The 14249-nt window shown below is 40.8% G+C and overlaps 1 protein-coding gene and 1 long non-coding RNA gene across 3 annotated transcripts in view; one reads left to right on the top strand and one right to left on the bottom strand.

Annotated features, from left to right (window-relative positions):
• Positions 1-262: 262 nt before the first annotated feature.
• The window catches only part of Ubxn2b (UBX domain protein 2B), a 26442-nt gene continuing 12455 nt past the window's right edge, over positions 263-14249 (bottom strand). For both annotated transcript variants that reach the window (XM_021160893.2, XM_029476615.1), the window contains 5 exons: positions 13599-13682; positions 12808-12917; positions 8799-8936; positions 2828-2989; positions 263-1736 (listed from right to left, as the gene is read on the bottom strand). In XM_021160893.2, coding sequence (XP_021016552.1) covers positions 1574-1736; positions 2828-2989; positions 8799-8936; positions 12808-12917; positions 13599-13682 — 657 coding nt within the window. In that variant the 3' untranslated portion in view covers positions 263-1573. The remainder of the gene's footprint in view (positions 1737-2827; positions 2990-8798; positions 8937-12807; positions 12918-13598; positions 13683-14249) is intronic.
• Positions 5538-14249, top strand: part of LOC115030889 — a 51655-nt gene continuing 42943 nt past the window's right edge. Inside the window, exons 1-2 of the long non-coding RNA XR_003836478.1 lie at positions 5538-5768; positions 9099-9302. This is a non-coding gene — a long non-coding RNA (uncharacterized LOC115030889). The remainder of the gene's footprint in view (positions 5769-9098; positions 9303-14249) is intronic.

Here is a 14249-nt window from a genome sequence, read left to right as displayed (position 1 = left end):
ACAGCCAAAACTTAGAGGCCTGAGCTATGCAGCTGCACATCAGCCTTGGATGCACATCAAGCCTTAGATGGTGAATGGTGTGTCTGGCTGATTCTGTGTGTTCCTTGATCCCAGTGACTCCGCTTCCATTGCCTCCTGCCCCTTTACAGGCCAATGTTTATAGCATAGTTTATAATTGTCCTGCCATTAACTTGTGAGCAGACAATTGTACTGTCAAAGGATCCCACCCCCCCCCACCCATACACACACTTAATGTGGATAATCTTAATGAGATTTGGGACTTCTGAGTCAATAAAATCCAGATAAGGTTTTGGAGCTGGCATCAATGTAACAGGCTGGGATACCTGAGCACCTGTGAATGGGGTGAGTTTATTTGGCAAATGAATCTTAGAGACAGTGTGGACTCGGGTAAAAAAGCATGTCAATCCCTCCAAAGAAAGAGCAACTCTGAAGAATGATTAAGGTTACTATAAAGTTCACACTCGGCAGTGCCAACGACTTGCCCTGTGCTCCTTCCTATCTTATCATTGTCAGAGAGCAGCAATGCTGGCTGTTAGATGATGGAGAGCACCATGGGGATGGGGCACAGTGGTCTCTGGAGGCTGAGCAGCCAGGGAGGAATTCTGTGTCCACTTCCCACTTACATACTTCTAAAGCGGTGCTACTTCAGTCACAAATTTTGTACTTTCTTATGTCAACACCAGGAAATGACAGAGAAATGGTGACCATGGATAGGATGGAGCTCAGGGGGCAAACAAGTATTCCTGCCATTTTTGATATTTCCCAAGCTATCCAAGAAGTGCCTGGACCAGGGAAACACAAACATCTTGCTGGTAATTTTGACTTCAGTCTCTCAGACTGAGTTCCTACACTGAGGAATATATTATGTGTTGGAAACCTCCAGCGGTGTCTGTGTGTGACAGAGACCCTAGAGAAATGCTGAATGAGTGAACGACTGTGATACACACAGGCTCTGCAAAGGAGTGCTGTTTATCACATCTTACCAAGAGCTGATGACTTTTTTATCTATTAAAATTCAGTTTATGACAGTTGTAATTTTATAAAACAGAAGGAAAAAAATATATTTTGTGGTACTAGCATAGTTTAAACAATATGCAAAAAGAATATGCAAAATCTTAATTGTTGTATGAACAAACAATTTCAAACTCAAGGGAGACACTATGGCATATATTACAGTGAAGGATCCTTTCTGGCTACTGGTCACTGCTACATTAAGAAACTTGAGTGCAAATTTTATCAAATACACTTACCAAAAAGGGGTTCTGTTCGTTTCATCTGAAAATGTTATTACATTTAGCACTGAGCATGTAATAAGTTGACTGATCTAAACATTTATAAGCCATCAATACAAGCCAGCCCTACAACTAAGAATTCAAACATCAAGATCTATCCTTAGTCTAAATTTATCTAGACAAAGACTGAAAGACAGAATAACAGGAAAACCAGAATTTCTGAATAATAAAAATAACCTGGTTGTTTTATGCTGGAAGTATTTTACCAATACACACAGCATTACCTACTCCTATATGCTACTACACGGGCTGGAGCAATACTATTTTAGCTGTTGCAGTATCACAGTGTTAAGAATATCCGCTTCTTGTAGTGTCACGCTTTCATCTGTCAGTTCTTTACTTGGAAATGACGTCACAAGAATAAAGTCAGTAGTTGCAAATTCAGGACGTGACTGTACTATAAAGTCTCGTACATCCAGAATCCTGAAGGAAGAAGTAAAAATGGCTTATTGTAGAAAAGGGACATTTTTAGTGAAAACCATTCTCACACTAAAATATACATTATTTTGATGGGAAAGTTTATCAGATTTTAAAAGAAAAATAACTTTGGAGTATACATTTATAATGAAACAAAACAATCTTGAAGTGAATTGTGTATAAAATAGTGTTAAAAATATTGCTATACTATATTAAAAGTATAAATCTGTGTTCAGAGTAAGAACTGTTAGCAGTCTAAGTGTCTAAGTCACCTGTGGACACTGGTCAGTCTAACACTATCAAAAGGATTTTACATGCACCCATCCATACATATAAAAGCTATGTGTGGTACAAATCTGTAATTCCACCTCTTGGAAGAGTAAGTCAAGATCACTGAGTTTGAGGCTAGAGTGAAATTCTATCTTTAAAAATAGTAACAAAAAAGAATTTTAAAAATCACTCTCACATATACCTAGTAACTTAACTAAGACTATAAATGCACACTAGGGTTTTATAAGAACTCTTATGTATAGGGAAATATTTATACTCAAATGAGTATCAAAGAGACAATGAAGCAGTGTATTAGAGATTCTGTACCAACAAAATAAACTGCTTATGCCATGCATTTCCATTATGCTGTTGTTATACAGATAGGTCTGATCAGATGTCCTAACCCTCTTGAGATAATGTCTTGTCATGTAGTTCATACTTACTTCAAACTTGTATTGTTTTGAGTTTCCAAATGATGGGCTGACAGGTGAATACAACTGTGCCTCGCTGACAGTGACCAACATTTTAACTGAGAAAGTCCCAATAGGATCTTAGCTTAAATCTGAGTCCATTTGGCTCAGTTTTAGTCACAATGCAAACCTACTGCTTTTACCTTTGCATTCTCTGAACTTGGACAAACTGGATAGTTTACAAAGATTATGGCCATTTATTTAATTTACTGTAGGTATTTGCTATCCTTTTAAGCATTCTTCTGTCAAAGGCTTACTTTAAATTGTAATACCTTCATCTATTCAATATGCTTTGTGTGCTGTCCTGTGGATGAAACAGAAAGGAACACAAGACCTCCAGCTGGCAGAGCCGCTTACCGGTGTGTGCTATTGAATCTCTGTACGAGACGACTTCCATCTGCCAGCCTGATCTGAATTTTTGTGGTGGGCATTGAATCATCAATAAGAACAGCTGCATTCAGTATTGATTTATCCTCTTCTTCTGGGGAGGAAGGAGTACTGACGATTTCAGGTGTAAGGCTAAGAAAGAAGAGTTTATTAATTTGAGCAAACTGAGTATGTAGGCTACAGGACACACCCAAGGAGGCAAAGCTTCAGCTCTCCAGTCAACTGTGCTGGGATCCCTCAGAGGACTTCCAAACAAGCAAGACACAGCCTCCTTCCAGCTTACCACTTCCTTCGGCTTCTTCAGTTAGATTAACATTAGTCTGGAGCCTATGAGTCCCACTTACTAATCCCAGACCTCTTAGAAGACTAGCTGCATTTCTTCAACTTCATCTCTTGAGTTTTCCTCACACTGTTTACCATACAGTTTGGAGAGAAGTCCGAAATCTGAGAGTTAACATCAGCATGCCCAGGAGCATAAAGAAAGCAGATTTCAAATACCAAGTACCATCTTAGTGGAGTTTTTACAGCTTTGTTTATTCTCTCAAATACTAAGATTTCAGGGTCCCCCATGTATTTTACTTTATACAGCTCCTGCTATGAGCACTAGGCATTGACTCTTATTCAAAGTCTCTCCCAAACAGTTATCTGATAGTAAAGTTAGCCGATCGTTACTGCCAACACCTGCACCTTTCACACTTTATCACAATTTGAGAAAACATGTGATAAAAATAAACAAAAGGAGAAAACAGCAAATTACTAAATACTTAAGGAAATTCTTCAAGTTCCAAACTGAAGACTTAAACAGCTACACTGTCATACTACTGCCCAGGGGAGAGAGAGATGGAGATCACAAAAGAGGCACAAGATGCCTTTCTCACCAATAACCACGCACACACATCATCACCACCACTGCACGGTCATCTCCCTCACGTGTCCCGTGTGACCCTGACAAGTGAGCCATCCCCACTGTCCCAAGTCTATCTGGTGAGAGACAACCGTTGTACAAATTAACTTCATCAGGCACAAAGGCACTTCTACTCTACCTAAAGGTGGGACCTACTGAGAAAATGTGAAAGCTGATGTAGCTCTTTTCTATGACATAAAGCACTTCATCATGCTGTTTCCATCATTTAAAATTTCGCTTGGCAAAAAATTTTGAGCAGATGAGCTTTTTTGGTTTCTTCGAGACCGGGTTTCTCTGTGTAGCCCTGGCTGTCCTGGAACTCACTCTGTTGACCAGGCTGGCCTCAAACTCAGAAATCTGCCTGCCTCTGCCTCCCAAGTGCTGGGATTAAAGGCGTGTGCCACCACACCCGGCTAAGCTTTTTCTGAAACAAAAATGAAGTACAAAGCAGGGGGAAAATCTAGGTAGAAAGCATCTGGATGTGTCTCCTTGTAAGAAGCAGGTGTGTGAAAATGAATTATTTACAAACTGAAATGGATGGACTTTCAGAATAGGTAGGGCACCATGACAGTGGAAAGCTCTGAGGCAAAGGCAGACCAGAACTCTGTTCAATGCCAAGTTCAGCACTGGTAAGCAGGCACTGAGGTTATATGGCTAAATTCAGTGTTCATTTTCAGAGCCACTTTTCTTTGCTGTTGAACGCTTTTGAGTCAGTGACTCATTCTGTATCTCAGGATGGCCTTGAACTGATCCTTCTGCTTCAACCCCATTACTACAGGGATTACACCCGTGGACAGCAAACTTCCCCCTTATTCAACCCCACACTACAGTGGTGGTTATTTAAAAAGATTTGTTTTTATGTGTACAAGTGTTTTGCCTACATTTATGTGTATGCACTATGAGAAAGCCAGGGAAGCCGTTAGTTCTTTTGAATCTGAATTTATAGATGGCTGTCATCTCTCGCACATGGGTGCTGAGAACCAAACCAGGTCATCTGTACAAACAGCACATACTCTTAACCACTGAGCCATCCCTGCAGCCCTACAGTGACATTTTCATATACAGTTTTTGTTTTAAGGTTAATTAAAAACTATTTTTAAAGAGAAAAATTAAGACATACAAAAATTCTGCTAGAAAGGCAGGAAGAAAGGTTTTGGGCTAAGAGTCCTGTCTTAGTCAGGGTTTCTATTCCTGCACAAACATCATGACCAAGAAGCAATTTGGGGAGGAAAGGGTTTATTCACCTTACATTTCCACATTGCTGTTTATCACCAAGGATGTCAGGACTGGAACTCAAGCAGGTCAGGAAGCAGGAGCTGGCGCAGAGGCCATGGAGGGATGTTCTTTACTGGCTTGCTTCCCCTGGCATGCTCAGCCTGCTCTCTTATAGAACCAAGACTACCAGCCCAGAGATGGTCCCACCCACAAGGGGCCTTTCCCGCTTGATCACTAATTGAGAAAATGCCTTACAGTTGGATCTCATGGAGGCAGCTCCTCAACTGAAGCTCCTTTCTCTGTGATAACTCCAGCTGTGTCAAGTTGACACAAAACTAGCCAGTACAAGTCCTTTGGACAGTTTGAAACTTAAAGGACTAACCAGGAATCTGGAAGTAACATGAAAACAATTATTATCAGGCTGAGAAATTCTTTGAAGCCAAAGCAACGGAATGTGCTTAAGTATGTGATGTGGGACTAGAATTGGGGCTGAGGGAAGGAAGCAGGGAGCGTCTGGGCTCAGCCATGTAGAGTCCAGGAGGCAGCAGTGCTTGCAGGGCAACACTCAGTGTTAGGTAAGAGCATCCCTGAGGACTAGGGACCAGGGCAAAGCTCAACCTCAGAGTCAAAGACTGTGCGGCAAGCAGAATCTTCTCTACGCAGCTTGCAAATGGACAGAGAATGCCTTTAGAAACAAAGAGATCGCTATCCACGTTTCATCATTCATCATCAAATCCATGGAGAATGTCACCTCTAGTCTTCCTGCCAACAAATGACTCCGGCTCAACTCAGGTTATTCTGCCATTTGTCTCGCATGATTTCGTTATTTCTCTTATATAACTGGATAACATTTTTATTCCGATTACTCCATAATTACGTGTGTATCACAAAACATGGCTAGCTTCCATCTGTATTGTCTTTGAATAGACTATAGGAAAATGGATTCTTTTCTTCTATATATTTGTGTTAAGTAGCTGACTGGCTCTCTTGGAAAATGATAACTATTAAGCGTCTATATTAACAGTTCTTTTTTTATTAGATATTTTATTTACATTTCAAATGTTATCCCCTTTCCTGGTCGGTCCCCACCTCCACCCCCGGAAACCTCCTAGCTAATCCCCCCACCCCCTGCTTCTATGAGGGTGTTCCCCCTCCCTGGCATTCCCCTACACTGGGATATCGAGCCTTCACAGGACCAAGGGCCTCTCCTCCCATTGATGCTGGACAAGGTCACCCTCTGCTACATATGTGGTTGGAGCCATGGGTCCCTCCATGTGTATTCTTTGATTGGTGGTTTAGTCCCTGGGAGCTTGGATGGGGGGAGGGGGCTGGTTGATTGATATTGTTGTTCTTCCTATGGGGTTGCAAACCCCTTCAGCATCCACACTTTGGTCTTCCTTCTTCTTGAGTTTCAGGTGGTTTGTGAATTGTATCTTGGGTATTCCGAGCTTTTGGGTTAATATCCACTCATTAGTGAGTGCGTACCATGTGTGTTTTGTGATTGGGTTACCTCACTCAGGATGATGATATTTTCTAGTTCCATCCATTTGCCCAAGAGTTTCTTAAAGCTTCGTAATATTCCATTGTGTAAATGTACCACATTTTCTGTATCCATTCCTCTGTTGAAGGACACTTGGGTTGTTTCCAGCTTCTGACTATTATAAATAAGGCTGCTATGAACATAGTGGAGCATGTGTCCTTGTTATATGTTGGGGCATCTTTTGGTTATATGCCCAGGAGTGGTATAGCAGGGTCCAATTTTCTGAGGAACCGCCAGACTGATGTCAAGAGAGGTTGTATCAGTTTGCAATCCCACCAACAATGGAGTAGTGTTCCCCTTTCTCCACATCCTCACCAGCATCTGCTGTCACCTGAGTTTTTGACCTTAGCCACTCTGACTGGTGTCAGGTGAAGTCTCGGGGTCGTTTTGATTTGCATTTCTCTAATGACTAAGGATGCTGAACATTTCTTTAGGTGCTTCTCAGCCCTTCGGTATTCCTCAGTTGAGAATTCTTTGTTTAGCTCTGTACCCCATTTTTTAATAGGGTTATTTGATTCTCTGGAGTCTAACTTCTTGAGTTCTTTGTATATATTGGATATTAGCCCTCTCTCAGATGTAGGGTTTGTAAAGATCTTTTCCCAATCTGTTTGTTGCTGTGTTCTCCTACTGACAGTGTCCTTTGCCTTTCAGAAGCTTTGCAAATTTATGAGGTCCCATCTGTCTATTGTTGATCTTAGAGCATAAGCCATTGGTGTTTTGTTCAGGAAATTTTTCCCTGAGCCCATGTGTTTGAGGCTCTTCCCCACTTTCTCTTCTATTAGTTTCAGTGTATCTGGTTTTATGTGGAGGTCCTTGATCCACTTGGACTTGAGTTTTGTACATGGAAATCATCTGACTTTTGACAAAGGAGATAAAAATCATCCAGTGGAAAAAAAGACAGCATTTTCAACAATTGGTACTGGTTCAACTGGTGGTCAGCATGTAGAAGAATACCTCTCTCTCTCTCTCTCTCTCTCTCTCTCTCTCTCTCTCTTTCTCAATAGTTTTGGTGCCAGGGATCAAACCTTATATAGTTCTCAATCTAAATGTTCATTGTAAAGTGTTATGTATAATTCTTCACTTTATTAAATGTAATAATTGATTAAATATGAGTTTATGAGTAGAGTACATTAATATTCTAGTGTTAATTTTCTGTATAGTAAACCTGAACAAACTTCATTTTCCATTTTGAAGTAAGGTCAGGCTCTAGCCCAGGCCAGCAAAAGCAGGTATACAGCTGGGACTGGTCACAGCCTGGCAAGAGGCTGCTGACCTTGAAATTCTGTTCTTCCTGCCTGTAGTGCTTGGACTGCAGGTGTAGAGCACCAGGCTAGGTTGGTAATGCTGGAGAAGGAACTTAAGGCTCCTTAATAAGTCACAGAAAAGTACCAACTAAAGTCTGCTGCTCCTGCTGTAGCACCTCAGTGCTTACTCATACAGATACAGCCACTTAAAAGTGTGAGGTAAAGATATATCAACTGCGTCCTCCAATCAGCAATACCTCTACAGTTTCTCTTCTGAAGCCATAAGACTGGAAGCAGAAATGAAACCGTGTGCGCACACATATACATACACACACACATACACACATACAAAAACAGGAAAAAACCTGAAACTGGAGAACAAAGGGGACTAGTGAAGAGGGGGGCAGTGTGTGCAGGGGGGGATATGCTCAAAGCAATATTCATTATATACTTACAGGAAAATGGCCTTATGTAACCCTACATACCAAAACTGAAGCAGAGTACATGGCACAGCAGTGAGAAGCACACGCCCCAGAGTGCGTGGTTGGAACCACCACTAGTGCTAGTTCTAAAAATTCTTTAGCTCCATCATTCCGTGTGCAAATTACCGTTATTTCAAAATGGAGTAATAAGTTTCCACATATTATTTTAAATTTTCATGAATTTAAAAATTTGCCTTTCATCATGTGTGTGTGCCTATGTGGCTATGTGTACACATGTATAGATGCCCATGGATGACTGGAACTGGAGTTACAGGTAGCTGTGAACTGCATGGCATGGGCATGGGGAACCAAAGTCAGGCCCTCTGTAAGAGCAGTGTGTGTTGAAAGAGCTGTTAACACGAGATCTTAACGTATGTGAGAAGTACTGACCTCTGGGTACTGGCTATGAATATTATGAGGGCTGGATGCCCACTTACAGCAGCAAAGTCGTCATAGTCAGAATGCAGTTTTTACTTTACAAGCTATTTTGATTTCGTATTTTCTAAGAAATGTCATTTTGAGCAAAGAAGTGGTTTTCCCACTAGAGGGATTTTACCTTCCGAGTTTTTGCCCTTCTCCACTGAAAGCCTTGAATCGCAGCCTGGGTTTTATGTACTCTTCGTCTTGATGATCCTCCATATCCAGGTTCACTTGGCTGCCATGGACCAATCGCTGAAGCTCCAGGGGAATCTCTCTGCAAAGGAGAGAAGGAAGATTCCACGGAGATAATTACATCATGAGCTACATGCTAATATAAAATGCTTCATGGTGATTTGGGGGTTCACATATATTTTGTCACACTTTTCTAACTTTGAGAACTTATTTGTCTGAGTGTTTTCTCTGTTTGTCTATGCAGCACGTGCATACCTGGTGTCCTTGAGCGATAAAGCTCCTGGGACTGGAGTTACAGATGGCCATAAAGCACCTACCATGGGAATCCCGGAAGGAATTGGATCTCATGATGGCATGTGCATACACACATGTCATCTGCATACACACATGTCATCTGCATACACACATGTCATCTGCATACACACGTCATCTGCATACACATCAGTGGGTAAGTAAGGGTTCTTCATTGTTTCACATCTTTGCACTCATCACAGTGAACAGGTTCTACACTGTAAAGACATCTTCTCTTATACAAGGACTTGTCACGGGTACATAGAATCTCCATACCTGGCTGCAAATATCTATTTCTAACTCTATCCTGGAGGGAACTAGAAACTGATAAAGGTATTTTTGATTATCAGGTAACAGGTAAAAACCATTCTACTTCAGTGTCCAGGGCAGAGGCTGTGGAATTCAGGGCTATGGAAGACTGGTCTTATCCACCAAGGACAGTATCACAGCTACAGCAATCAGAATGTGCCTGAGATTCCCATGGGGAACAACTCTTCTCTTTATAACGTCTGAGCCTAAGTCTATTCTGTCAGACAAATAAGTAGAAGCACTGAGCACTTTAGGAGGTTTCATTTTATTTTTTAATACTTTGCAATTCCAGGAATATGTTTATCGTTTAATCTACCAAGTCCTAGAATGAGTACCACTAACAGTAATTAAGCTGAAAATTCCATACACCTCATTACGGTAATTTTCTGCTTGTTACATTTACAGAAAAAGTGCTAGATTGATGAATCAAGCATATATATATATACATATATATATATATATATATATAGGAATATGAATTTATATTAAAGAAATTATGTAGATATCACTGCTAGACATTTTTGACTTACAGAGTTATGTCTATTTACTATATATAAGGTAGGATGTATCTGGAGAAGTGATGTGTATAGTAGATTACACTACCTAATACCTGCTCTTGAAGACCAGTAAAGACAGTATACCAGAGAGAACCTCAAACAGATATTCTTCCCAGAAAGGAGACTTTGCTCACTGTTTGCACTTCATATTATGTAAGCCCAATGAATGTCCTACTTGCCTGAAATTAACTCTAGCAAATAATTACCATTTTCTTCTATTACCTTGAAGCTAGAGTGTGAGTTTGAACAATGTTGGTTTTCATGTATTACTCGAATATTTCCATTGCCCCATTACTCTTAGTTTTCAACTGTACACTGTCTTAACTGCTATATCCAAGTACTTGCCACCAATGACTTCAGCACTCCATTGATGGCATTTCATGCCTTTCTTTGGTATCCTTACAGTATCTATGCAAATTTAAGTTAAAAATTAGATTTACACACTCACTTTCTACAATGTCTTTCTTTCAGAGTTCCTTTGTTTCAAAGGATTTTATCCCTAGCCCATTTTAGCCACTCTCCTTGGGCATGTTTCATTAAAGGGGCTCTCCCTTCTGTTTCTTTAAGGAATGCTGGAGTCTCGGTTTGAGCTGAAAGAGATAAGGAGGCAAGGAATAAAGGGTGTGGTGCCCCCAGGGAGACCCCACCCAGCTAACCCTGACACTTGTGAAAAGAAAAGGCCTAAGGAATTATCTGTTCCTAAAGAACTCATGCCAAAGTAATTCAGGAGGGGCCATGGTTCTACCCCAAGCAGGCAGATTTTGAGAGCTCTGGCCATAGGGTGCTGGGTTTACAGTACAAAGGATACAGGAGTAAAGGGGTTATGAAAAGCTGCTGCGGAAAGGTGAGAGGCAGGGGATTCCCTCAATGCAGACCCAGAGAGGATACTACATGAGACTGTGAAATGATGCTTGGGTCATTTTATTTTAGAGATCCCAAGATGTTGGAGATGATATAGAATCATGGGATATCTGTCAAAGAGTATTATCTATACAGGAAGAGGAACCAAGGCGAGGGCGGGGGGGGGGGGGAAGGGCGCTGTAGTCAAAAAAGCTGGAAGGAGATGGACTTCTAAAAAGCCATCCAAGCCATCTGATGTCAGAGGCAGGAGTACAGACAGGATTTGGAGTTTGGCCTGCTGGGTTCTGGTCTTGTTTTGGTTCAGTACTTCCTCACTATGTTCTGATTCGCCCTTTTTAAAATGGGCATCTGTGTCCTGCACCATCGTAGGTGAGAAGCGTATAATTTGCTTTTGCTTTTACCGAGTTACAATTAGGAGATTTCCTTGTGTCTCAGAAGACACTTGAAACTTCGAAACAGTGCTGAGACTGCTAATGACTATGAAGACTTTTAGTTGTACTAAATGCATTCTGCATTGTCATAAGGCTCCAAGTCTATGAGAGCCAGGGAGCAGAACTGGGTGGTTTTGAGTAAGAATAGCTTCCGCTGGCACATATGTTTGAGTACTGGCCACCGTCCATAGTTGGTGGAACTCCTGGGGAAGGCTTTGGAGGAGCTGTGTCACTGGGGGTGGGCTTTGAGGTTTTATAGCCCACATCACTTCTGACTGTCTCTGTCTGCTTCATGACTGTTGCTCAGATGTGAGTTCTCAGCCACTGCTTGAGTGCTATGCCTACAGCCCTAATAATCATGGCTCCACCCTCTGGTGAAACAGTATGCCCTCATTAAATGCTTTTTTTTTTTTTTTTTTAATAAGTTACCTTAGTCATGGTTCATTGTCATGGCACCCAGTCAACAGGAAGCAGGGCAGAAGCTTAATAGCTAGCTAGCTAGCTAGGCATTCAACTTAGTGATTTATTATATTAAGATACTTCTTAGAGGGGGTTGGAGAGATAGCTTAGTGGTTAAGAGCACTAACATCTCTTCCAGATGTTCTGAGTTCAACTCCCAGCAGCTACATGGTGGCTCACAACTATCTGTAATGGGATCTGATGCCTTCTCCTGATGTGTCTAAAGAGAGCAACAGTGTACTCACATACATAAAATAAATAAATCTCGGCTGGTGAGATGGCTCAGTGGGTAAGAGCACCCGACTGCTCTTCCAAAGGTCCAGAGTTCAAATCCCAGCAACCACATGGTGGCTCACAACCATCTGTAATGAGATCTGGCGCCCTCTTCTGGAGTGTCTGAAGACAGCTACAGTGTACTTACATATAATAAATAAATAAATCTTTAAAAAAAAGTGTATAACTCAGTGAATGCTTACATTTACATTAAAAAAATAAATAAACTAGCATTATTATAAAAAAAAATAAAAATAAATAAATCTTTTTTTAAAAAAGGTATTTCTTGGAGCAAAGCCTATAGTGTCATCATAGTTAAAAGAGATTCAATCATCTAATGTCCTTTCTCCACAAAGCTCCATCTCCCCCAAGTCACTTAGGTAATATGTCAAAGTAACTAATTCTTGAAAGCTAGTAGTATATACAGAACAGTGATAAAAAAAAAAAGGCAATAGTTCTGGGGAGAGAAGCTATTTTGTCCAACTGAGGCCACCCAAGCATGGCAGCCTGAGCTCAACCTCTAGAAGATAAACAAAAAGACTAGATGTGGTGGTATGCACTTGCATCCCAGCACTGGGGTCACGGACCCGGGAGCTCAGTGACCAGCCAGCTTGGCCTATTTGGCAAATTCTCAGCAAGTGAGAAAACCACTGAGGCTGACCTATGATCCCCACATGCACTTGCACACACATACAGGTGCAGGAACATGCATGCACATACTCAAAATAGCTCCATTCAACATGATAAACAGAACACAGATAGTTCGTCTTACCCTCTCTTAACAGATTCCAAAAACTGAGCATTTGTTGGGTCATTGTAAGGCCTCAATTCTCCATCATCTAAACTGAAACCATTGCTCCACAGCTTCAGTAAAACCTGAACCTTTGGAGATTTAAAAAAAAAAGAAATTCATCTCTAAATAATTTTACGTTTCAATGTGGTATTTCCCAAATTACTATCTGATTAATTTATCTTAAAATATAGAGATATTTGCTTTACTTGAAGCTAACCATGTGTCTTCACATGTTTACTTAGTAGGTTTATTTTTAGCTTAAAGCACTGATAATAGCTGCAAATATTGAAGCCCCACAGGTGGAGCCTGGCTTCTGTGCATCACGCAGGACACAAACAGTGAGAAGTCAGCCTCTGCTTGGCACCTGTGACTCAGACCCCTCATCCACACCCACACTCTCCTTGGCTCCACAGCTTAAACAGCCAGGCCACGGCGCAAGGCAGACCTTCTCAAAAGCTAAAATCATATCACTTTAACATTCCAAAGTCAACAGAAATAATGGTTTCATATGTTTTTTTTTTTAAATTGAGTTCGTTATTCATTTTGAAGGTATACAATTTAAAAGGAAAATTATAAGAATTATATTCCTTCCACAAACAGTTATACGTCTCTAAATGTAAGACATAGCAGATAGAAACACTGAAGTTGGAAGCACACAGGTTCTTTAACCCACAAGAGAGACTATATTTATAGTGTCAACTGTTAATTCAGAAAGGGGGAAAAATAGAAACTAGAGGCAAATGCTTAAACATTTTAGTGACTGTACCTACATCTTGGAGCTGATTTTCTCCATAGATATACTCTGATCGTTTGTAGAAGGAATTCCCCAATCTGTATCCTCCACCTGTAAATGACTAAAACACACAATAAATGGATATAAATGGGATAAAAGTTCTCCATGGCTTACACTCAAAATATTATTCTTATACTTGATAGACTAGACAAATAATGATTGGCCAGACTCATATTGACTAGGAAAATATACTGGAATGAAGACCTTAAGTTAAAAAGAAGTGTGAGAAGTTAAATGTCTTTTCATAAAAACATCAGTAACTCAAAACATGAAATAACTTAGTTTGATTGTCAGAAGCCACATGGTAGAAGGAGGAGAGAACTGACTCTTGCAAGTTGTCTTCTGCCTGCCACACGTGGGTTGTGGATAAGTGCATACATGAAAACATAGATGCAAATAAATAATTGTTACAACAAAAAATTCCATATGTATTTAATAGGTGTACTGCTAGTTTTGTGTCAACTTGACACAGCTGGAGTTATCACAGAGAAAGGAGCTTCAGTTGAGGAGATGCCTCCATGAGATACAACTGTGAGGCATTTTCTCAATTAGTGATCAAGGGGGAAAGGCCCCTTGTGGGTGGGACCATCCCTGGGCTGATAGTCTTGGTTCTATAAGAGAGCAGGCT

The sequence above is a fragment of the Mus caroli genome, chromosome 4 (assembly GCF_900094665.2).
Source record: "Mus caroli chromosome 4, CAROLI_EIJ_v1.1, whole genome shotgun sequence".
NCBI lineage: Eukaryota > Metazoa > Chordata > Mammalia > Rodentia > Muridae > Mus > Mus caroli.
The sequence above is the reverse complement of the archived record's forward strand: the minus strand, read 5'-3'. Positions and strand labels throughout refer to the sequence as shown.